General features: G+C 37.4%; 1 protein-coding gene across 1 annotated transcript in view; it reads right to left on the bottom strand.

The window, feature by feature from the left end:
- The window catches only part of pip4k2ab (phosphatidylinositol-5-phosphate 4-kinase, type II, alpha b), a 30,144-nt gene extending 4,870 nt beyond the window's left edge, over window positions 1-25,274 (bottom strand). The window contains exons 1-9 of the mRNA XM_079820105.1: window positions 24,427-25,274; window positions 18,806-18,903; window positions 18,597-18,693; window positions 8,853-9,005; window positions 8,601-8,747; window positions 7,023-7,061; window positions 5,183-5,278; window positions 3,025-3,138; window positions 2,577-2,829 (exon numbers count right to left, since the gene is read on the bottom strand). Of these exons, the coding sequence (XP_079676231.1) occupies window positions 2,577-2,829; window positions 3,025-3,138; window positions 5,183-5,278; window positions 7,023-7,061; window positions 8,601-8,747; window positions 8,853-9,005; window positions 18,597-18,693; window positions 18,806-18,903; window positions 24,427-24,567 (1,138 nt within the window). The 5' untranslated portion in view covers window positions 24,568-25,274. The remainder of the gene's footprint in view (window positions 1-2,576; window positions 2,830-3,024; window positions 3,139-5,182; window positions 5,279-7,022; window positions 7,062-8,600; window positions 8,748-8,852; window positions 9,006-18,596; window positions 18,694-18,805; window positions 18,904-24,426) is intronic.
- Between the last annotated feature and the right edge of the window lie 1,719 nt (window positions 25,275-26,993).

Here is a 26,993-nt window from a genome sequence, read left to right as displayed (position 1 = left end):
GCAGTAGTGTAAGGCATTACTAATCAATTTTCAGTCATATTTTACTCTGTACATTTTCAGTAACGCTTGCGTTACAACACACGCTTAGCCCGAAATGTAATTGTTAAAAAAAATAAACAAATAAAATAAAATTCTCGAATGACAAATGCAGGCAAGTTACTACATGTTCGTGGTCAGTCAATAGCCATGTGTGGTGTCCAAGTTTGTAAATAAAGACTAAATGACAGCTTCTGATATATTTGTATAGCGATTTATTTATTTCATCTCCCTCTTGCTGGTGTACTTTTGTATTGTGTGACATGGTCCAGTGAAAGCTTGTTTAGGGCAGGTTTTACAGGAGTGCCGTGAGGCATGATTTTGGCCTCTGTGCTCGCGCTGGCCAGAGGAAAAGCGGCTAAAGAAGGCTTAAAGGCGCTGTCATTTCAAAGAATAGAAGAATGACGAGCGCGTAGAGTATACCTCCCCACTGCGGAGCCAAACGAAAATAAACAAGGCTTAATGAATGAAGATGGCAGAAGAAGACTACATTCGCGAGATGGACGAGTTTGTCAGATATAAGGCAGGGTTCCCACTCTTTCATGAACACCAGATTCAAGGTCTTTTTAAAGCACCTTTTATTTTAAATCAAGCACAATAAATACGATAAAGGTGGGTGTGTTACTGCCAATATATCAAATACCTACAGTACTTGTGTCTATCATTAATGCAGTAACGCTAAGGCATATACTGACAACAAAATACAATTTCCAATGAGGAAAAATTTCCAATTTTACAAAATCCAATGAGGAAAGAGGCTGGTGTACAAGAGCGAGCGAGTTTTAACGAGAGATGCAGTTTGCAGCTCTTATTCCTGCTTTTAACATTTATTTCACACTAGTTTTAGTTTTCTTTTTTTATAAATCTTTACTTAATTAAAACATCAAAATATAGAGATAATATTGTTTTCCAATTAATTGAAAAGATATGGACAAGTTAATTGTTAGGCATTAAAAATATGCTAAATAATTTTTTTAATCACCTGTACATGTACCTTTTTAAAAATCAATTTGAAGGTTTTTAAGACCTGCGCATATATTATATTTAACATATATAATCGCTGGCGTAATAACGGCCCATTTTCTTCTTTTTATTTTTTGAACGGTGATGAAATATATTACTCTTGTAAATACTTGCCAGCAATTCAGTAATGAAAGTCAAGATCTTTAAAATGCATCCAAATTACAGCAAAGCGCAACCGTACGGTGGCCTGCAGGGGTCAAAAAGGATAAACAGTGAATTTTGAAGTGATCTCATTTTGAAAACTCAGAGATGTGGACTTCGGACGGCAATTTAATTACCACACATCTTTGGTGTTTGTCTATAAACAGGAGGTAATTCGGACGGGGATTTTAACGCGGGTGGTGGGAGAAAAACACTGACATTCTGGATTCGGGCGGCAATAAAATCACTGACTAGCCCCTGTCAATAATGAAAATACCTTACGACCCCACAAGAAACAACTACCGTACGAATAGGGCTTTTGACAGTAGATGGCGCTTATGGAACAGCAGAAATATATTGAAATAGCTTCCTCCCGTAATGCGGTTTTGTTCTGGCTTTGGCAGCGCATGAAGGCCAATTTTTGTAATAGCACCATGCTACTCAAACAAAATATAGTTCACACTTAATTCAAGCACTTTCAAGGACCTATGTTTGTTTTCAAGTTCTTTCCAGGCCTTGAATCCATGTGTCTGAAATTCAAGAACTTTCAAGTACTTTCAAGAAGCGTGGGAACCCTGATAAGGACAAGAAGAACGTAATGGTCAAATGCAAATGCAGTCAAATGCAACCTTTGTCTAAAAACGAAAGAACTACCGACGTCGCGAAATAGCACTAGCAATAAAAAATAAAAAAAACATCTCTTGCACTTTTTGCACTTGCAATGACATTGTGTTGTGAACCTCTTGAATTCAAAGAGAATAAAATAATGGCAATAAGAAAAGAACAAATGTGCATCTTGTCATGGAATTAGAGTTTAGATACAGTTCTGTTGTCTCTAATATGAATAGACCTAAGCTATTGCCAGATTCTTTTAACTGAATTGGATCGTTTGTGATTCATCCTTTCTTGCATTGTCTTGAGCCTTCACTTTGCCAATTATATGCTATATTGTTAGTAGCCTGGATAGCCCAGTCATGCTACAGCATATCGCCTTCTACTAGATGTAAAATGCTCTGTAGTAGCCTACATTTTGTCATTTAAGAATGTTAAGTTCTACTTCTGTAGTTATTTTTTGAAAGTAACTCAAAAGTGATTTATGAGTAATGTAACGCATTACAATTCTGAGACAGTAATATTGTAATGTAAAGATTACTGTTATTTAAAAGTAATTAAGTAATCTATAATGTATTACAGTTTGGAAGTAACTTGCACACACACTGGTTACAGGCATTAATGACAACTCAAATCATTCGCTTGTATTACTTCTCTAAATGACTGGATGAATTTTCCAGATTAAATTGGCAAAAAATACATTAAAATGGCTCTCAAGGTATATCTAAAGACCATAAAAGCTTTGAGCTGGGAAAATGACTCACTTTCATGGCTCTTGATGGCATATACGTCAATGATGGGGTCAAACTCTCCCGGGCCCAGAGGCCTATTGCTGTCTAGTGTGTTACTGGGGCTGTCTGGTGGGGAGCCAGTGGCCCCTCCGTCGCTCTCCGTTCCCTCCTCCTCTCCAGCATCATTGTCTTCACTCTCCTCCTCGGGCTGTTCCTGCTCCCCTCGCTCCACGTCATGGATCCCCACCAGCAGACTGTAGTCCATCAGCTTCAGCTGGGCCAGGAACTGGAAACACATTTTTCAAAGGATTAAGCCTGAACCAATCATTGTCTTTTTAATTAGACACAGTTTAATGACACAGAGGGGCGATTAGGGCGAATGAGTGTTTAGATAAGAGTTTAATGATCCAATTACATTAAACAAAGAAAATGAATAGTAAGACAGTAAGTAGCAAAGCGCATGATTGAGGAGCACACAGACCTCTACGTCATTCTTCAGTTTCTCCAGGAACATTTTCTTGTTCTCCTCATCGATGTAGATTTTCTGGCCGTCATTGATGAAGTCATTGTCTTTGTAAGTTGGAAGCTCCTTGGTCTGTTATTCACAATGGGGGGAAAGGTGTTAAAGTAGCAAAATCTAAGCAATGAAAGTAAAAAAATAAATAAAAAAAATACAATATCATAAATTCAGATTTTCTTGATTGGTTAATGCACACAAAAATTTAAACTATGACAAAACTAATTCTTGTAGTAATATTTTTATATGTGGAACAAAATGAAGTGTGTAGTTTTTGTGCCATTAGCAGTACCAAAATAAATGCAATCTGTTTGTTTGAGCAGCCTGACTGGGACAGACAAAACAAAATTAGCTCGACCAATGGGGTGGAACCGTGTGTTTGCCCAAACACAGGCAGTATTTTTGCTATTCTTTTTGGTGCTGCTAGTCTTGTGGAATCACTCTTCACATTAACTACAAAATTCTAATGGTTAATGTTGAATGTCTTATTTCTTATTACACTAAAAATCACCATCTAAAAAAATGAAATACAGTTTTTGGGGGAGAATAAAGAAGTTGAGCACTTGGTCTGGTGCAATTCTGATCTGCCCACACACAACAATTGAGAATTCACTAAGTGAGCTTAAAAATAGCACATCACAGATGCAGTCGGGTGAAATATAAAGCAGATTTCAGCCTCCTGTGGACACTCAAAGCAACAGGGTGTGATTTAGATCTCACTATTAGAGCCAACAGACAATTACAGCATTTAAATAATTACAATGATTAAACCAAGGCTTATTTCCTAAATGCCTACTTTTCACAAACAATCTGAAGTCTACAGCTAGTACCAAGATTAAAGGGATAGTTCACCCAAAAATTAAAATGTGATGTTTATCTGCTTACCCCCAGGGCATCCAAGATATAGGTGACTTTGTTTCTTCGGTAGAACACAAATGAAGATTCTTCCGGTGAGGGAGGTCTGTACACGATCGTGTGGAGACCTCACTCACCGGAAGTGAGAGCGAGCTCAAGGCTGTTGGACATAGTGGTGTATTAGAGGTGAAAAAAGATATAAATCCTGTTCGGTTTCTTGCACAAACTGATCGTTTCGTGACATCAATGTGTAGTCACGAGCCGCAGGGTTAATTTGGATTTGTCTGTGCATGTTTTTTTTTTAACTCATAGATTGTTACCATTCACATGCATTATACGACTGACAGACTGCAACGGTTGGAGTTAAAAATCTTAATTTGTGTTCTACTGAAGAAACAAAGTCCCCTATATCTCGGATGCCCTGTGGGTAAGCAGATAAACATCAAATTTTCATTTTTGGGTGAACTATCCCTTTAAAGGTCTTTATCCCTTTAAAGGGATAGTTCACCCAAAAATGAAAAAAAAAAAATCAGTCATCATTTTCTCACCCTCATTTTGTTCAAAACCTATATGACTTACTTTCTTCTGTGGAGCACAAAAGGAGATATTTTGAAAAATGTTTTGCTTCTGCTGATAATATGAAAGTCGCTGGGGTTCAGAACAACACTGGACTCCATTTGCTTTCACTGTATAAACCAAAAAACACTTTCAAAAATGTGTGTTCCACAATCATTCAGAGGTAAATGGCAATTCTCATTTTTGGGTGAACTATCCCTTTCATTTTTTTATCTGATTTCCATGCGTTAGATTTGTAATGCATTTATTAAACATAAAATAAAATTAAAAAAACATTATTTAGCTATAAATACCTTTGTTCTAGTTGAATAAATTCTGTGTTCTGCAGAAGAACTGAATAACATCTAGAATATATATAGAAATCTAGAATACATGTGTTGACCTTTTATGAGACTCCAAACTAATGTAACATGCAGATGACCATATGAAGGTATATATAAAAACCCCTTATGGCTCAGCAGAACACTTCCAGTTCTTTTTGCAATTCCAGCAGAGATTGTTGAAGGAGGAGTCACCGTTCTGGAACAGGAGGATAACTTAAACTTAAAGCACTGGCCCTGGGCTGGGGTTTACAGTCCCTTGTGGGATCCAGAGGGAACGGTGCTTTCCTGAGGCAAAATGCGGGGTGATGATGCATGTTGAAGAAGAACACTGAGCAATATGGGACAGTTCTTTGCTGTCGTGTCCTTACGTGTCTTATGGCGCAGTAAAAGCGTGTGGCAATCCGGATGGTTTGTAGCTTTTGGCTCATGCGTGATTTGGATGGAGCCTCGTCAGGTGGGCGTGGCTGCAGGGAGAAGGGAAGTCAGATGCAAAACGCAAGCACCCACAAATCACTGTGTGGAGGTGAGAGACCTGAACTTTCTACATAACTTTAGGGAACTGCTTTCTTAGGCATTTTTAACTCTTAACAGTTCATTAAAAAGAGCATGTAAATCCTTTAGAAGACAATGGAAGAATTAAAAAGATGGAAATATCCCACATACATGCATCAAAAAGAAACACACCAAAAGTACAGAGTGATATAAAGTTGATTGTTGTACAGTAAACAAGTGAAGACCATGGGAGAATGTTAAGGAAATCACAATTGAGAAACAAAGGAAACATTTCATCAAATACTGTGAATGCCAAGAAATCTGTATATGACACATTATTACAAATATACATCAGTTCATATTTGCCCAAGAGTATCATATACAGCGATAGAATGTAAATAAAAATCTCAATGGAGGAAAAATGTATCAAAGAAATAATTAATCATGCCAGTAAGATTAACATGCATATAGAAAAAGAAATTATATATGCATGCAAATCATTCACATGCCCTCAATACGTACATAGAAAAACACAAGATTAGGTTTGCTTTATGTGAGAAAATACTGTACACAAGTGTAGACTGCAAGAGTATCATTTATTAATGCACACAATGAATTTATATATACACTACTGTTCAAAAGTTTAGGGTCGGCAAGATTTTTGCTCATCAAGGCTGCATTTATTTGATCAAAAATACATTGAAACTGTAATATTGCAAAAAAAAAAAAAATTTTAGCATCATTACTCCGGTCTTCAGTGTCACATGGTCCATCAGAAATCATTCTAGTATGCTGATTTGCTGTTCAATTTCTGATTATTATGATGTTATGAAAACAGCAAACTTCTTACGATTTTTGTGGAAACCGTGATACCTTTTTTAAGGATCCTTTGATGAATAGAAAGTTCAAAAGAACAGCATTTGTTTGAAATGGAAAACTTTTGTAACATTATAAATGTCACTTTTGATCAATTTATTGCACCCTTGCTGAATAAAAGTATTCATTTCTTTAAAAAAAAAAAAAAAAAACTTATTGACCTCAAACTTTTGAATAGTAGTGTACTTTTCACAGAAGGTTCAGTGTGACAATGTGTAATCCAACAGTGAAATGTTCCCTGGAAACAAGTAGTCGATCAATGTCTGATCTATTATTTACCATCTCACTCTTTACCTTCAGAGATCAGTGCACTTAAATTACAGTGTAAAACAATAGGGTATCACAATATAAGAGACGCCACGGTTTTTGGGTTTAAATTAATCTAATATTATAATTATTTTCATGCTTCACAGGACCATTTACCTAAAAAAAATTTTATAACCACTGAACTACACAAGTGCAGTTTCCTTTACTCTGAAGCAAAATAAATCACTGAATTAAAAAAGGAACTATTTTTTCCCCCTCAAAGGAATGGAGAAAGTAGAAAATGGGATCTTTCACACAGAATTTTATTTTGGGAGTGTATTAATACACAAGACACATGGAAAGGACGATGATGTTATAATATAAGTTAATTTTTATTTATTTATATATATATATTTTTAACACATTTTCCAAACTCAGACATGCAATATATCCAACATGCAAATGAGAGCTCATTTTCTGAGCACTTATGTAATCATACACTGGAAATGAAAATATTTTTAGCTTGGAAGTTCATCCCCTATTCAATAGTTCTATGCTTTCTACATATGATTAAAAAAATGAGAGAGTGTTTACCTTTTCTTTGTCGCTAGCCTCTCTTGCCACTGTGGATCCCTAAAAAATTTACATAAAGTCATTATTAAAAGAACAATTTACCCTAAAATTGCATCATTTCCTCATTAGGTCAAAAACGTAATATACAATATATACTCATTTCCCACTCTGGAACACGCTTTTCTTAAGTTATTTTTCTGCTGTACTTGCTGCAATCATACATTTCAACCAATTCATTAAAAAGATCTGATTCAAAAGAATCATTTGTTTATGAATAAGACAAAACTACTTCTACATCATGAACACACCAGGGAGAACTATGGGGGAGTTTAATAACAACGCATAATGTAATAACTGCAAAATGTGATAAGTCTTACATTATTAATGCAACAAAATATTCATAATGTAATAATTTTCTTAAACCGTAATAAAATCTTGAGCTCATAATGTAGTAATGATTTTTCAATGTAATGTAATAGGTTATTGTATGAGAAAATTATTACATTATGAACATTTTATTTGTAGCAACTTATAATGTAATCAAAGTACATAAGGTAATAAATGTGTAAGTGAAACAATATAATAATTATCTTTAAATATAATACATTTGAGCTCAAAACATAATTAGGCTACATTGTGAAATCAACATTTTCATAAGAAATGTGTGATTCCAATATGCTTCTTTTTGAGCCGCCTTAACCTAGTTTTATGCCCTACATTTAAAAAAATGAAGTCTCGGCTTTCTCATTTTTGAGATACCGTCATTTAAATGGTTGTCCTAAAAACTTGCTTTTATTAAAATATTTTTTAAATGTATTTATAATTTTAGTGATATGAATCTCTATAGAGATGCTTTTTATTTTTCTAGATAACTAATGAACTAAAGACATTATTGGCCAAATCGTCCAGAGGTAAACGCATCATTAGGTGACAAGTTCTTTACTACTTTATGTTGTTATCAAATTGAATTTTATGTTTTATTTTATAATTATTTTTTTTATTCAGCTTTTCACAAAAACATACAATGACATTTAATATTACACAGAATATGAGGGATGCAAACAACAGTCATAAAATATTTTAAGATTTTTTACATTTAATTTTGTCTTTTTCTAAAGCCTACAAGTGTATTTGGCTTATGTATATAAAATAAGTAATGCACAATAATAAGGTTTAATAATAATAATAGTAGTAGTAGTATTAATAATCATACAAATCTGGTGCATTTTAGAGGTTAAGACTGGATTTAGATTTCAAAAATACACTGTCAATTACTATTATTACCAGTGCTTTTTATGTTTAATAATAATAATAATAATAATAATAATAATAATAATAATGTATGGGATTATCAATGTTTTTTATGTTTAAAAAAGATATTACAATTATGAGAATTATAAATTAAGTTTATAATGTAATGTATTTCTCATAAAGTACAAATTTTGCTGAACGTTTTGAGAAACCTTTTAAAAAAGCAGTTACTACATTATGCTTTTTTATTACATTATGAGTTGCTACACTCAATTTTATGATGCGCCAATCCATTCACTTTCATTATATTGAAGAGTAGACAGGCTCTTCAAAGAAGAAATCACTCACCTTCAGGTCATATTTTTTGTAAACAGGCAGCCGGTGGCTGAAAACATTGCGAGTGACGATCATGTAGGTCTCATCTCCATCCACTGTGAGGCGATACATGCCCAGAAACTGAGGGAGCAGCGTGTTTCCATGGCACTCGACTATATACTACAGTGGGCAAATACAAAAAAATTATTCACTTCACATTTCACAGCTTGTGAGACTCACTATAGAAACATTTTCTTTTGTTCAAAGAAACAGATATCCCTCTACCTGGTGGTACTTCTTCAGAATGTTGTGCATCTCGGCCACGTCCTCGCTGGTGATGATCTTGATGACGTACCTCTTGTTGTATGAAGTGTGGAAACGAGCTCCACTGCGGCCCTGAGCATCACTGGGAATTGGGGCCCTGCGTGTCAGAGAGTTCTGCCACGGGAGAAAAGAACAGTGAAGGATTTCACACTGCCAGGCTTGCACTAAACAGCTCCAATAAAACGGTGAAAAGCCACTGGCACTTCTCCTAGACTGCAGTCTGCAGTCCGACTGGAATGCCAGACTTTACAGTCTGGCCACTTCTTTTATTGAACCTCATCACAAACTGAAACACGTTGGCAGATTTGGTCATTTGTATTGCAAAACATCCTTCCTCTTTTATAGCAACGCAAAATAAGGTAAAGGACATTTTGCAGTTAGTGCCCCTTGCAAAAAGATAGGAGTCAATATGTTTGCATTAAAATGGCATTATTCAACCAGCAAAAGCACAGCTGAGTTACTGCCTGCCATCTTCGGTATAGCTGCCAAAAATGCAAGGTCTCTGCGGTTCACTGCAACAGCCACACTCTGTGTTGTCGTGGTACTGAGTGGGATTCGTTTTCATGGCGTTCGAAGCTGTTCCAAATTTCTGATTTAGTAGATTAGTGGTTCCCAAACTGGTTTTGCTTTAGGACCCAGGTTGGATACCAAGAATCAATTACATTTTCAAAATAATCAACAACTCGAGCAGTAAAATCCTCTTTAAAAACTGAAATATTTACATTCATTTACTAATTAACAGTACAATACAACTACATAGGCTGATTGCAAAATTATTTACAAGACATACTGAATAGGAAAACTGAATTTTGTAAATGCAAAAACATCAGCAGAAATGCAATTTGCCTGTGAACCTTTATTTAATGTAGTCTGTGCCTTTTTTTTTTTTAAATGTTTTACTTGCATTATTTTGTTCATGATTTTGGATGGTGAGGACACAACCTGTTCATGATGGCATCTACCAAATGTGGCTGCTTATACAAAGTAACAATGAATTTGAACCAAAAATACTGTTAGATTCTCTGCCTTATTTGACATTAAAGGGATAGTTCACCCCCCAAAAAATGAAAACTATCCCATGATTTACTCACCCTCAAGCTATATGACATTATTCTTTCAGATGAACACAATCAGAGTTATATAAAAAAATATATATCATTGCTCTTCCAAGCTTTATAATGGGAGCCCAAATTTGAATTTATAATTTGAAGCCCAAAAAAAGTGCATCCATCCATCATAAAAGTAATCCATATGACTCCAGGGGGTTAATAAAGGCCTTCTGAAGCAAAGCAATGGGTTTTTGTAAGAAAAATATCCATATTTAAAACTTTATAAACTAAAATAACTAGCTTTCGGCAGATGGCCTACACAAGTAGCGCAAGCCTCTTGCGGTTCAAACAAATAGGAACGGGCAACAAACTCCAACTCCTCCGACATTTCTGTTTATAAATTCTTGCTTTAGACTTCGAATTAATGACCGGTGTTTTGTTTTGCTCTATCCTCTGCACTTCTGCGTTCGTCAATATGTCATGCATCAGGTCAGGGATTACTCTTTCGCCGTATGTGTACGGCCATGATGACGGAAGCTAGTTATTTCTAGTTATATTCACTGATCGGGCCGGCCAAGTAAAACAAAAATAACATTCCAATCAATCGCGTGTGGATGAGAGATGAATCACTGTGTTTGTTTGATAAAGATATTTTTCGAGCCCTGTGAGCGTTTTCTTCAGACGCTTTCAAAACAATTTGAAGCTCATTAAATATGCAAATCTTATCCAATCCTAGCCGTGGGCCTTTACTTCCAAGTCCTCAGTGCGGCACGGCCATCAAAACAGAGTGTTTTTCAGAGAGCCTCAAAACCAAGGCAGAAAATAGCCAATTATTTATTCATTATGATGTTTCTGAATGTAAAAACCACGCAAACGTCATAAGTTGACCTCAGACAACAGTATATATATATATATATATATATATATATATATATATATATATATATATATATATATATATATATATATATATATATATATATAAAAAGCCAGTTCATGACCCCTTTAAATATGGATATTTTTCTTACACAAATGCATCGCTTCGTATCAGAAGGACTTTATTAACCTCCCAGAGCCGTGTGGATATCTTTAATGATGGATGGATGCACTTTTTTGGGCTACCATTCACTGCCATTATAAAGCTTGGAAGAGCCAGGAGATTTTTTTAATATAACTCCAAATGTATTCGCCTGAAGGAAGAATGTCATATACACCTAAGATGACTTGAGCGTGAGTAAATCATGGGGCAATTTTCATTTTTGGGAGAACTATCCCTTTAACTAAAAAAGATACTGTATGGCAATCATTTTCTTAATATTTTGTATTCATATAAAATTTATATTGGATTGGATTTATTGATTTGAAGATGTTTTACTGAAGTCACCTGGAGACATTTAAACACAAATACAAAAAAAAAAAAAAAAAGGTGCTTTCACTTCAATGAAAACGAAATGCTGATTCCAACAATCGCGGTGCTGGGTCAACAGTAGTGTAAGTGTAGTATTGAGGTATTCTGGGAGATGGGCCAAATTCAATACACTATTTTCAGCTTATGGCATTTAACTTGATCTGAGCCTGAAAGATCTGATGATTGATATTGAAACAAAACCTGATATTATTGCAGTTTACTTATAAAACTGCTACATATGAACAAAAAACAAAAATGCTTTGTTTTACAGTGGTCATATCACGAGGAATCAACCATTTTTTCTTTTCGAGTTATGCTATGAAATCTCTGACATTTTCAATTTGACATTTCAACATTTAGGCTGCGTTTAGACTGGCACAAAAACATAAGATTTTTTCTCCCATCTGACACATATCGGAATTTGTTGCACAAGTGTAAACAAAAAAAACGCACAAGATCCGATTTTTTCGTATCTGATCTGAGCCAATTCCAAATGTGGTTTTAAATAAGATACATATCCGATATCTGGACATCCGATCTACGTCTAAACATGAATTCCGTGCCACTACAAGGTGAGGGCAACACGTTTGCCCACAAAGATAGCTTTTTAAATGTTGTATTATAAAGCAGATGTGCCTGTATGTGCAGCTTTTTTTTTTTAGGTGTGAACTTTATAAAGGAAAGTAATTGTGCGCACAGACGTTCAGGAGCTGGTTTTCAACCTCTGCCCTGTGAATTTTATGACAGCTTCATTATTAAAAACTAGGCCTACATTATATTTCTCATCAATGAGGGGATAACTTAGCTGTAATTAAACCAACAACTCGCTCTCTCTTTTGTTAATTCATAAAAATAAAAAACAGTAATTTTACAGCAGTACTTTATTTCACTTCTAGATCTAACGAGCCGCAGATAAAATCACAAACAAAATACAGTGAATTTCTGGTATATATCCAGATTTTGTGCTGTAAAACATGAAAGCTGTTATCTTGTCCATGCTGGAAAATAATCATGGCCACTCGAGATGAATTGTAGAAATAATTTTAATAGCACGGCCATTCAAAACTAGAGGGTCTACTATGTGCGTAGTAAAACGATCACCGACAATGATTTTGGGCGGGTATTAATGTAAACACAGATATCGAATACCAGACTTGTCTAAAGTGAATGTAAACAGGTGGGCCAAAAAAAAAACCGGTTATGGTCAAAAGACCGGATCTGTGTATTAAGACTTGCAGTGTAAACGCAGCCTTATTCACAGTGAAAACCAAAACCAAAACCGAACATACACAATACAACATGATGTTGATTCACCTGTTTCCTGTTCTGGTTCGTCTGTGTTCTTTGTGCCCTAATTAGTTTATGTAGTAACTGATTTAACTCACTCCCCAGGGAATTTAAAGGCACTCTGAAGTGCCTTGAAACACACCGCATTATTTAGTGTGTTGACGTAATTTCCACTGAAACAGGAAGACAGGGCAGGACATATCGATCAGCTCCTCTCCTTTTTTAAAATAGCCAATAGCTATTCGGCATAGCTTGGCCAGAGCTGTTGAGCTCGGTAAAGCCGCAGTTTCCTCCTAATCTCTAACCCAGTGGTTCTCAACACAAGCGGCCCGTCACAAATGCAAATGCGGTCCACGTTATGCCAACCACATTTAAACAATTAATTCCAGTTTTACAACTTATTTTAGTTTTTAAATTAAATTGCATGAAACAAATATAAGTTTGAACAATAATAATTTTTTTTGTCATATAAAATCATTTTGGTGATCATACGTTATTTGCAGACATGCGCAGAACTACTATGTACTGACTGATGCATTCACGCAGTTAAATAACACTTATGCAAAACCTACAACGTTAAAAGACATTTCGATACCATCCATGCAACATTCGACAAGAAATATCCACCTGGATCTCAGGACAGATCTATCAAGATAACTAGTCTCGAAAAAAAAATGCAATTGCTGAACTGATTCCATTGCGAGCTAGCTTAAAAGTGTCCCAGCCCGTGACACTAGCAACGTTCAAAATTCCGTGGCTCCATGCCAAACCATTCAGTGATGGGGAACTAGTTAAAAACGGTTTTCTGGAATCAAAATGTCTTTTTGATGATCTGAGCAACAACTAGAGATAGTCCGCAGGATTAAAAAGTTTGCAGCTCAGTAATGACAGTTGCGTGTCAAATTTTAGAAATGTCTGAGGACTTGACAGAACTAAAAACTAAGCTAGCCACTGCTTCAGCACTCAAGTTTGGCTGCAGATGAATCGACAGACATCGGAGACATTGTTCAGCTTTGCATTTGGGTGAGATGTGTGAATTCAGGAACTTTTGAGATTACGGACGACTTACTAGCATTGAAAATGCGACATGAACGAACAAGGGGCGAGGATATGCAAAGACATGAACATACCAGCATGCTCAGTCGTCTCCATCACTACTGATGATGCACCCTCATTGACTGGAAAACACAAGAGTCTTGTTGCTGAAATGCGAAAAACCTCCACTGACTTGGCATTTCACTGTATTGTGCACCAGCAAGCACTTTGCAGTAAGTTAGCTGATGGATACCTCACAAAGGTTATGGACACTGTGGTCAAGGTGGTCAACTTCATTCGAGCACAACCTCTAATGCATCGCCATTTTATTGCGTTGTTGGACAAGTTGGAACATACACAATACAACATGATGCTGATTCACCGGTGTTTCCTGTTTTGGTTTGTCTGTGTTCTTTGTGCCCTAATTAGTTTATGTAGTAACTGATTTAATTCACTCCCCAGTTAATTTAAAGGCAATCTAAAGTGCCTTGAAACACGCAGCATTATTTAATGTGTTGACGTAATTTCCACTGAAACAGGAAGACAGGGCGGGACATCTCGATCAGCTCCTCTCCTTTTTTAAAATAGCCAACAGTTATTCAGGTCCAGAGCCGTTGAGCTCGGTAAAGCCGCAGTTTCCTCCTAATGTCTTGGAAAAGTCTTGCATCACTTTCTGACTGTACTCCCTGAGTTGTTTACTTTCTTGATGAAATTGGTGAGGGAGATAGATTTCCAGTCTTGAGAGACAAGGAGTGGAAAATCTTGCTTTTCTTGCAGACATCACAGTTCACCTAAACAAGCTGAACCTGAAACTTCAAGGTGACGGAAAACACGTTGATGACCTGTTGGGCTCTGTTGAGAGTTTTAAAATGAAGCTAGGACTGTCCACTGCACAACCCAAAGATGGCGATTTAACTAATTCCCCACAAATGAATGACGCGTATGAGGGTGTATTGGACATACAACAGAGAAAAAGATTTGTCGTGACATCACTAACCCTAAAATTTACATAAACCCGGCCCCGGGAACACACAACAAAGGGGGTGAGATTATCATGAATGTGCTAATCATTGACTTGAAGACAGTTAACGCCACATCAGCTCCATAAATTCATCAACTAACCATTCAGGAACAGGTAATCAGAGCTGCTAACTGTGGTTCTTGAAGCCCCGTGAGCAGCAGCTCATTTGCATTTAAAGGGACACAAAAAGGCCACGTTTTTGCTCACCCTCAAAAAGTGACAATTTTAACATGCTATAAAAAATTATCTGTTTTGAGCTAAAACTTCACATACACACTCTGGGGACATCAGAGACGTATTTTACATCTTGTAAAAAGGGGCAATCAACCACCCCTTTAAAACAACAACATCTGACATTTCAACATTGAAGGTCAATCAGTCCAGCTGGGAATGTAACTTTTTAGACATTAATCTTCATGTGCACAGGCCTCAACAGCTTGTGCGGCACATCTCAGGGTGGATTGTTTAATGAATCTGTCACAGTGCACTGCAGGCTTTGCAAAGAGGCTGTTATTGAAGGATGAACCAATAAAATATTATATTGGACATGACAACAAACTTGCAGCCGGTGTGTGAAGAGAGTCAAAAAAAAGTGCTCAGCCTGTTGTTCATTTCACATGTGAAGAATGAAAAAAAAAAGGTTATTAAAGGGCACCTATTATGCAAAATTGCAGCTTCTGGGCAAAGTGACGCCACATTTCACACTCCCCGTCCACGAGTGTTGATGGACACTGCCGTATTAGCATAGACCCCACCCTCAGAGAGCTGTACATCAGAGAGTCCGCCATGTTGATCTCCTCCCCAGAGCATTTAACAGCAGCATTCAAGCAAGACGTGCTCTTATTAAAGCTACTAAACTTATTCAGTCAAGAGCAGTGAGTGACTTTCTGTTTATCTTTTGTTGTTTGATTCATATTAACAGCATATATAGCAGTCGGTACAGTATATTATACTGCTTTCACTTTAGTAGCGTTACACAGATCTAATATACACACGGGATTTCTGTACTTGCTGCATACGTGCACAGACATAACCAACTGTTTTCATGTGAACTTTGTGTGTTTCTGACATAAGCTTGTGTGCATTTGACAGTTTAATCGCAATAACACATGAACTAGTCTAGTAGTTTAATACTCACGGACGCACCAACATCCAGCTCTCTGTGTGCATGTGTCAGGTGTGTGTGCTTAAGTTGAGAGTGATATGGCTTTAAAAACTGAAGAACTGCACTGTCACGTGAGCATGTCTGTGATAGAGATGATCAAAACGGTGTATACAGATGTATCATGTTTCAGTTTTTATTCGCATGTTCACGAGCTGTGAAGGTTCCGCCCTCTTGGGTTTTCTCAGCTATTTTGCTTTATTTACGAGAGGCTCGTTCTTATGTACTAGAGCATGTACACACATGCGCACCATTCAAAAACGGTGCTTTAAATCTCTTGACAAACTAAAAAGACGTAAATGACATTTGTATGTTTTTTTTAAAAAAAAGATATAGATTGTACCGAATATCAGCTTGCTTATTTTGCTCAAGATAAGGATTTATTAAAGGGTAAGTTCACCCAAAAATGAAAATTCTGTCATTAATTACTCACCCTCATGTCGTTCGACACCCGCAAGACCTTTGTTCATCTTCAGAACACAAAAGATGATATTTTTGTTGAAATCCGATGGCTCAGAAAGGCCTCCATTGGCAGCAATGTAATTTGCACTCTCAAGACCCATAAAAGGTACTAAAGACGTCGTTACAACGTCCATCTCACTACAGTGGTTCTACAATAATTTTATGATGCGACGAGATTAGTTTTTGTGCGCAAAAAAATAAATAAAAAAATTACGACTTTATTCAACAGGTGCTTGTCGTCCGTCTAGGCCTCAGAGCAGAGGAAGACACGTCGTATCTAAGCTGTTAAATTCTACATTGATCGTGCTTTAGGTCTTGGCGTAGTGGTCAAAATGGGGCTAAAGTGTTCATTTCCTGGATGCCCGAACGCCGGCTCTACGTCATATTCTCGCGCATGCGTCGTGGTGCTTCGTGAGTTCACATCAGAGGCCTAGACGGAAGACAAGCACCTGTAGAATAAAGTGTTTGTTTTGTTTTTTTGTCGCACAAAAACTATTCTCGTCGCTTCATAAAATGATTGAAGAACCACTGTAGTGAGATGGACTTTGTAACAACGTCTTTAGTACCTTTTATGGGTCTTGTGAGTGCAAGTTACATTGCTGCCAATGGAGGCCTTTCTGAGCCATCGGATTTCAACAAAAATATCTTAATCTGTGTTCCGAAGATGAACAAAGTTCTTACGGGTGTCGAACGACATGAGGGTGAGTAATTAATGACAGAATTTTAATTTTTGGGTGAACTAACCCTTTGAGTCCACGTCATGCAAACAAGAAAATTTGCTTCTAACCACAGGCCGAGAGCTGTCGTTCGAACCACTCGACTTTGTGATGCTGTTTGCGAATGTTCATTGGAACTATGGTTTCAGGAAATAATGACTCGTTGAACTATGTTGATAATGACGGAACTTGTGACCATAGTTGGACAGAGTGTTACTGACAGACTGGGAAGAGAGGTGCTACAACAGTGTAAAATATGTGAACTTTTTTTTGAACATTCAAGCATACCTACTCTAGTAGACCCCCACCTGGGGTTGTAACGATTTGACCAAAAATAAAAACCTCGATTAATTGAACATTTGACCTCGATTACGATTAATGAACGATTATTTTCCTTTTTTTGTTTCTTTTTTTTTTGCCCTCTTAAGGTTGAGTAAGTTCACTGATAAGGTTTGTACTGTATATATTTTCTACTATTAAAGGTGGATTTTTTTTTCTAATGAAAAAGTGCATTGTGATTTTAAAATACTTGAAGGAAACGGTTCACTTTCAGCAGTTATTGTCTATGGAGATACAGATACAGATAAATTAACACTGTAGGCCTACATTACATTTATTTGAATGCATTAATGAGAGAGTGATTGTGTGTGTGAATTACTCTTACTGTCTCTATTCATCATGAATCTGTGGTTTGTACTTACTTAAAAGGTATTAAATGTATGCCTATAACGGTTTTTCTAAGCTACTTTACTGACTTTACTTTAGTCACAGCTTCTGTCTGAGTGTTCGTTTGTCAAAATATATCAGGCATTAGTTCAACATAATACACATCTGATGGTCAAAACTCGCTTTAATGTTCAAACTGGCAGGGCTTAAACCACCTACAAATGACAAGCTTTGTGAGGACGCAGGTGACAGGTCTGCCTTCAGGGCGCGCGCGTTTTCAGAGACGCGACACGGCTCGGCTCTCTGTCACTGAAAAAAGCTGAGCACTGAACAGAGAAGTTTTCCGTATTGTTGTTGTTGAATAGTTCACAATCGCTTTAAATGTTGAAACTGGCAAGCCTTTAAACGTATTTACTTGACAAACTTTGTGAGCACGAAAGTGAAAGCGGCTTCGGGGCTTGCGCGCGCCATCTGTGTGTGTGTGCGTGTGTGTGTGTCAGCGCGTAGGCTATAAGAACAGCAATTAACTGACCTGTATAAACTGTGTAAAACATGCAGCTACTATAGTGATTCTGGGCATCTATAAACACAGATAACTGCTCCTGCATCTGTGTGCCTTCAAACTGCACTTGATGTGACTGACGGTGCGGAGTCACGTGAAAACCGAAATAACCAACATGGGAAAAAATACGTCGGTTAGAGGTTCTAAATGTCGGTTTCGGTTATTTTTCGATTAATCGTACAGCCCTACCCCCACCCCCTAAAAAAATCAATGCTTTGCAAAAGGGCATAATAGGTCCTCTTTAAATGTAACCAATTTTGGCACAAAAAAGACTAACATTACAGGGGGAAAAATTATAAAAAATATATAATAAGACCACTGTAAGCACTTAAGGTACCTGATATTCCTGATCATCGATGGAGAACCGCTCCCTCAGATTGCGGAAGACTAGGGGACAGTACTCCTTAAACTTGAAATGGCTTGGCATGTTCTCTCTTTGGAAGCAGAAAAAGGTGCAAAAGCAAATAACTAACAAAAGCAAACAAATAAATAACCAAATAAATCACATTAAGTTCAGCAATATAGTCTTGAGTCAGTCTTTCTTACTTGTTGAAGAGGTGGTTGTCCACCTTGATCTTCGAGTTGGCTTTGAAGTCATCAGGCATCAGCATAACAGGAATTTGGATGTGACTGAGTTCATTTATCTTTAATAAAAAAAATAAAAAATAACAGAAGCTGTCAAAGTGAAAGAAAATGAGTCAATCATGCCAAATGACAAAATAATATTTGAACAGTGATGCATATCATAAAATAGCTTGCTATCTGTTGTATAGGAGACTTCTGGACCTGCTCCAAATGAATAAATCAGACCCTTTTCTTATTTACTGAGAACTATCTGCAGTACAGGGGCCATTCCTCAAATGTGGTGCACTGATGGACCGCTGCCAAGAAACAACTTCCTTTCACTAACAGCAGCAGGCGAAAAACAGAGCTGTCTGCGCCAACAGGCTAAGCATCACTTATTTGGCCGGACTGTCCACTTCCTTTTTTCTTATTGCTCTAAATAATTCAATACACGTCAAGTGGCCTTTCATGGGCAATAGCACATGCATGACTACACACTCAAGTCGGCTGATTGATAGTGGCATGAACTCAGAAAGCTGCCTACTTATCTAAGGATAACCCCATTTCTGTCCAACAACGGTTGCACATGAGCGTTTGTCCAACAAAGTGGAATCCAACCTGGTTTTTGGACACTCCCTTTCCACTATGACGTGTTGTGTGTATGCAGAGTTATTTTTGCGCATCTTCCTGTGCCTCCATCTGTTCCTGCTGCATCAGGGGGCATCCTCCTGTCTCGAGGCATTCCAATAAAATAAAATAAAAAGTCTGAGCTTTGTGTGTGATTTAAAACAATGACAAACAGGACGTCGAAAAATGAGTATTAGGCTGAAAAACTAAATACGTCCATGTCTGATTTAAGGTACTGGTAAACAGGTGAAATTGGAAGCCTCAGAATACAAACCACCATCTTTCACTGTCTAATGCGGCACAGTAATGTCACAATGGGTATGCAAAGCTGAACAGTAGTCTAAAAAAAGATAAAGGAGGACTAGAGAAAGCAACTGCAAGACTGGGGGAGAGGGCAGCAGGTTCACTGAAACAGCAGCAGCTGAAAACAGGGAAGGACAAGCCACGGTCAATCAGCCTTATCTGTGTGACACAAACACACTCACCCCATCCGCTCATTTACACAGTACGTGCCATGTGATTCAGCCCATAGTACATGCATGATAATTATGATCGTAATGATAAATCGCAAAATTAAAATTGATAATATTAACTGCAGCATGATTAATATAAATGCTACAATGACAAACATGTAAAGACGAACGCGCTTATTCTCTAATACATAGAGTTTGTTGCTGTAATTACATCCACATATAGATTGTATGTGTCACAGTGGCTCTTCACCCCCACCCCTTTACACTGCGTTACATAATCAGCATACAATTTCATTTGGATAAAGCCATTGAGATTAATCAAGCAACCAAGAAACCAGAGGCTTCCCTTGCGGAGTAGGTTGTGTGTTTTCTGAAAGCCACTCTGGAACATGTGTGGCGAGAACATTACAAGCGATTTCATACTTCTTTTTATTGCATTTCATTTAAAATAATTCCATTACCGAAGCCTGTTTTCTCAGCAGACTAATATCTGTCAGCACATAAGGCTTATCACCCGCTTTACATAACACAGCGCTACTACAAATTCACATCAAGGGCAACAGACAGTGTCGTTCCTTATGTGCTGAGAAAAGAGGCTGGCTGAGCGTGTATTGAGGGTTGGGGGGGTGGTGAGTGTGTGTGTGTGTCGGGGGGGGGGTGATCAGGCTCTAGTTAAGGCAATTTCTCATTCTGGCCATTAGGGAAGTTCCTGCCACAATGGAAGAGGCCTTTATCTCCTTCGCCTCAAACCTAAGTTATATACCTCCGAGACTCTTACGTAATCAACATGAAAAAGCTCATCTGAGTCAGTGCTGAATGAGAGGATGAAACATCTAAAAAAGAGAGAAGAGGGGAGGAGTGGGGATTAGATGTGAGAGAAGAGATGAATCTTAAAGAACTATGAAAGACATAGAAGAGCATCAAGCATACGCAAGACGGTGTGGCATATATGTGGTGAAGGGAGGGGCTCTATTGGCCTAAATGATAAAAATAGGCTAAACCCACAGGCGATATTCCTGAACACTACATTTTTGAGGTCAAAAGATCTCTTCGTCATTTAGCCCCAATAAAGCAAAACATAAAGGATGGACGGGAAGAATATGCTAATGATGTTCGGGAGCATCAACCTGCAGGCAGCACTGATTCATTTTGGGGTTTAGTGATGCTATTCTACACAAACACCCAATGGCTGAGAGAAAATGCCTGAAAGAAAACTCCAAGATGGATAGTGTTTTAGACATTCCATACTCTTTTACAATAAATATATTTTTTAGTAGTTTTACTACAACATTTATATTTAAAGTGCCCCTATAATGCTATATTTCAAGGATTCCTAATTTAGTTTTAGAGGTCTCCTACAATAGATTTACATTTATCAGAGTCTGAAAACAGTTTGTTCCAAGATCCGATTCTGCTCTGATTGGTCAAACGGCCCAGTTTGTTCTGATGTCGGAAACGAAACAGCCTCGGGAGCTGGTAATGGGTTTCTCAGTGCTTGTATACACAAGCTACGTCCGAATATGCCTACTTCCATATTAGGTGAAATGTATGTGAGCCGAAAATTATGTTCGACTTCATAGAAATCATAAAACAGTACGCGAAAAAAAGTACCCCGATGACCTTCTACGTCCTGCGAGATTCTGTGGGCATACTATGGACACTTTACTATCCCATGAGTCCACAGGAGAGGATTTGCGAATGGAGGTAAAGTGACGCGACTGCCGTGGTAGGTCACACGACAATGGCGGATGTAGTGTCTGAATTTTATTATACATGAACATATTTTAACAGTCATTAAGTTTCAAACCAAATGTACTGCCTACTATACTGTATGCGATTTCGGACACAGCAAGTGACAAACAGTAACGATGGCCTTCGTTTTTTCTGTATCAATTCCAGCGTGAGTCCTCATGAATTTACAGCGCTGAAAACAACGCCTTCTCTTAATGTCGATAACAAATCAAACTCGTCCAGGCCTCAGCTAGAGCGAGTGATATTTCCCCCCAAACCAGTTCAGCGGAAACTTAAGATTCTTAAGATTTTATTGGTCATTGCAATCAAAGTAATGACTGCCTACACCAAACACAAATCACGCAACCACAGTGTCTGAGGGTGGGTCAAAGTAGAGGTGTTGTTTGCAGGCAGCCAATGAAGACCATAGGCTCGCATTATGCAAATGTTTTACATAGTTACATAGGTATGTAACAGGAAGTGAGACTGGAATTGCTGACGACTTGTTTCGGCAGTTAAGAATCAATTCTATCTTTCAGGAGACAATAACTATTTGTTGTGCACTTTGATCTTTAAAGCTTTGTAGACCTTTTATATTCACAAACAGCTATATTATTACACACCTCGGGAAATGTAATATTTAAAAAAATAGAACACTTTAATATGACGTAATCAGCCTACACTAGGCTACAGCAACAGAATTTTTAAATGTTAAATCAAGTAGAAATAAACTGCACATCTTCACTTTTTACAGCACGTCCTCTAGGGCTGATGAGAAAATACATCAAAAGGCCATTCAAACAACCTCTCCATTCCAAAACTGGGATGCTCAAGGGGGAAACTGGCTTGTGTTTTCCTACATCCATCCGCTTAGGATACTCTGAGGTGTGACATTTGTAAGTATATTTTCAAAAAAATGGGATGAAACTATAGACTTTCACCATAAGTGGTGCGCTTGTACTGTGGCTGTCAATAATGAAACTATATAAAATCTCTTTTGATATTGGATTCTCAAATTCAACCTGAAACTGTTTGACCTTAAACATTGGATGTTGCAAGTTAGTTTAAAGATAATGATTCATCTAGATCTAAATATCAGGTTCTACATGATTCCAACATTAGGGTCTTGATCAGTGATGAGTTATACGGTCAAAAGCCATATAATTCTGGGGTTTTGAGATAATGCTTTACATTAAATCTTCCTCACCTCGATTCACAAGACAATACAGGAAATGTAGATGCTTTTCAATTGTATTTGAGAGGCTTATAGAGTGCATAAAACAATGAGCATTTGATGTCTTGACTTCAATTTGTGTAATTATACTGCAATTTTGCACCTCCACACAACACAGAGGTAACAAATAATCATTTCATGCATCTCCATGCATGTGCATCATGACAGACCACATGGCTCCCAGACACCGGTGTTCAGATTCCCAGAGGACCAATTAAAGCTTTGTCAGATACCTGGAAATCTTCATTCCCAAAGGAAAAGTACTCTTTAAACATATCGTGTTGTTTTAGATTTTTTTTTAAACACACATATTTAGTCCTAGTTTGTGTGAATCAAGATTCAAATAGCAAAATACTTTTTTTTACATTTTTCAAATAATAAGGAACACAAATGTAGAAATCCCTTTGTATCCGGTAACTGAGAGAAAGTGCATTCTTGTAGTTTTGATTTTCTTACAGACATTAGGCACTAACAAGGGCTCATGGATCTAAATGCTGTCTGCAGCCTGTATAGTCACTCAGCGTCCTCAAGCACCACGACTCTGTGCCAAAGCCTCTCATCTGAGCAAACACTTGCTTTGCTTGCTGACACAATCATTTCATTGATTCTTGAGTACTGGGACAAAACAGGCCACAAAAACACTGAAAATGAACACTACATTTTCAACAAAACATGTTGGATTAATCACCTCGGTTATTCACCTATGCTTGGTTGTAATCTCCTGCTTCTTGCCCATTACGGATCAACACCATCAGATACAAAAATAATGTGTCAAATGTAATACAAATATTTACAAATATAACATTCATGTTAAAGAATTAATTAATTGACACCACGGGATGCTTCCAAACCGATTTTCAGCACCATCTGTTGAATTTACACTACCATCATGTAACGTGTTAATGTAATAATCACATTCTGCATATCACACATATTACAGCCATTGTGTTTAGCACCAGGTCCTGCTTAAAATGAGAGAAATTATAATAAAATGACATGTAACTAATCTAATTATATAGAATTGATATTATAAAAATAAAGATATAAAGTCTGTGTGATCTGTTGATCTCAGCCGATTAAATGTGTAAAGAGGACCTTCAGAATTAATGTTGAATTTGATTTTTAGATCATTTTATGAAAATAATAATTGTATTCTAATTTTAAGAAGTTGTTTGTTTAATATCTTCAAACAGCGCTAGTAATACAATATATTTCTGTTTTCATTCTATTCATGCAATTTATTCAGTCATGTCTGATGACAGGTGGATTTTGGTTTCAGTGAGTGATAATCTCATCATAGTTGATGGTACATTTGTCTCTAGAAGATTAATCATCGGATTCGTTTCAATGCGGAACTGTATGTTTAAATCTAGCTGTGTGGCATTTCTGATGTTTAGATTCGTAGACTGACGTCAATGCTACAGTTATCTATCTAGGGATCAAGAAGCCGCAAGAAAACTGCCACACGTGCCTTCAATCCGCTCAGACGGCGCATCGCATCTGTTATAAACCTGTAAGAAAAGGTACTTAACCCTTACCGAGTGGTTCACTCCCCACATCAGGACGCTGAGCAGAGGGTCGCTGGCTCGAAACAGCTTCACCTTCTGAGACACGAAATGTTTCTTCTTGGTTTTTTTGCTGGCGATGGATGCAGCAAGGCTGCTGGCTACAGAGGCCATGTTTAGCGACTAGGCTCGGATGAATGAATTCCCTCTTTGTGCGTGGCACTATGGCGATGTCTTGACACAAGCTGTTCAGTATCAGCAGCGCTCCACCGGATCTCGACATGCAATGTGTCCCTTTCGTTATTTAACGCATCGCGTTCATGCATCCCTCTGCAAACGCGCAGATGACGAACGATGAAAACTCTCAGAAATCCCGCTATACAGCAACTCCCACCAGCTAAATGCTAGCTGTCATTGACGTTAGCTTGAAGGTTACAGTTGGCAGGATGTGTGCGCTACCAGCCCATTCACACACACACACGGCTTTGCGAACTAAATCTTAAGCTCGCCCGGCAAAGCATCCCAGAAGCTCAAATGAATGGCATCCGTGTCCATCATAAGGCTAAACGTGACATTTTATGAAAAGGCAAACATATGCACAGATTCAGAACGCAGATACTTCACACCACCCCTCTTCAAAAAGGTGTGTCGCCTCATTTAAATCGTGGCGAAAACCCGTTAACAAACGTTATTCGACCCCTTACGAATCTCTCAATGCGAACGTAACTTATAAAAATGCGGTAAAAATACTAATAGGAAACAATCACTGTCCTGTTGAAGTCAAGTTCCGACGAAGCCCGGGCATCTGAGCCTCTCACTGCGCCTGTATATGCAGCAGCTGGATCAGTCTTTACTGCCTTATGACAGTTCTGCTTTGGCTCAGCACGTTGACACATAAATTTTGCGTTTCACGTACTGCTATTGGCCTGTCGCCACTCTTGGGTAGACACGGCTACAGCATGATGACATCCAAGTACTTCCATTGGTCAGTATACTGACCTTGGTCGGTAATGTACAATTTTCACGCGTAGTCTTCAACATTTAAAAAAATAAGACCGTCTAAACGAGACTTTAGCACGGTTATTCTGTGCAAAACCGAGGCCACACAAGAGATGTCGCCGAGGACGTAAAACGAACCAATTCCATAGGCTATCACCTGCGGCGTAGACAGCGTAGGTGGATAATTAAATTGTATGATTACAATGTAAATGTATCTAAAAACTCGTATATGCATGAAATAGCTGGAATAGTTTGTTTTTTATGCAGATAAAGCTTTACAGGTCTTTCACAAAAAATGTTAGTTAATCAAAATAGATTAGTAACCTATATTTAATGCGCTTTTTTCCTTCTTCTTATAGACCTATATTTTATATAAATAGCACTTGTAAGAAATATGCTGTACACTCCCATGAGATGAAGACTATCAGTAGCTTAAGTTTTATTTTACATAGAGCAGGTTGCCTCATGGGGGCAGACATGTTGAGATCATATTAATCAGCCTAGCACTAATAACATTATCGCGCAAATCTTGTTATTGGACACTAACCTCAAGGCAGATAGAAATTTTTACATTGCTATTTGTAATTAAGTTCAAAACGATGCAACATAAAAAAAAACTGCAGTAGCCTACACCTTCAAGTTGAAAATTCACTTAATTTTTTTTTTTTTTTACTTAGGCCTACGTTTTTAATAGTCCAAGCAAAATATATCCATGACATGTGACATTAATGTCTACTTGCAAGACAAGTAAGGAGAGTGACGGTTGCAACATTGCATGATACTCATACTATGCTCTGCCTTTCTGGAAGAAAGAAGCCACATGTGACATTCCTTCTGAAAACTAAGTTTACATTTTTTTATTTTTTTTCATGCTCAGTTTTTGTCAAACTGTCTAAACTGTTTGCGTGAAGCATTATAAAGTTCTATCATTTTAATCAGTGTTTTCTTAGCTTCTAAAGACATAGCTACCATGTGTCAAGGCTATTGTGTCAAGCTAGCATAGCAAGTTTTATCATGTCTGTCAATAGGGACAGTTGCAACATGCACAACAATTAATGTAAGCTATATAACCAGTATTGTGTAAGTTACTCTAAAAAGTTCATTACTAGCGACTAATTACATCTTTCAATAGCCAGCTGGTAGGCTATATCCCCTTTTTTAAGTAAACACTGTCAGACTAGTCCCCAATGTAGACAATTAACCAAAAACATGGTTACTTGGAAATAGTTCATTTAGTCTTTACAGTTAATTTAACTTGGTGAAGACCCTGTCTGTGTACAAATAAAATAAAGAAATTGCAATATGATGTTAATGGAATTATTTGTATTACTTTTTAATGAATGTTGCAACCGTCCCCACTTATGGGGTCAATTGCCACATTTGTCTATTCAAATATAAATTGTATATGTACGCATGTTACAGCGGTGTGGGTGGGTAGCTGACAGATTTGGGTTTAATGTATTCAAATTGGGGCTTTCCATTAAAAACAGTCCCTGAGAAACTGAAGAAAATGCAAAAAGTGTTGCAACCGTCCCCACTCTACCCACTGACAATGACCGTCTCAAATCACCAGTCTATCTACAGTCAAACATGTAGACTCC

This window comes from Gobio gobio (assembly GCF_949357685.1).
Source record: "Gobio gobio genome assembly, chromosome: 6".
Classification (NCBI taxonomy): Eukaryota; Metazoa; Chordata; class Actinopteri; order Cypriniformes; family Gobionidae; genus Gobio; species Gobio gobio.
Note: the sequence above shows the minus strand (reverse complement) of the source record. Positions and strands in the feature narration are given on the sequence as shown.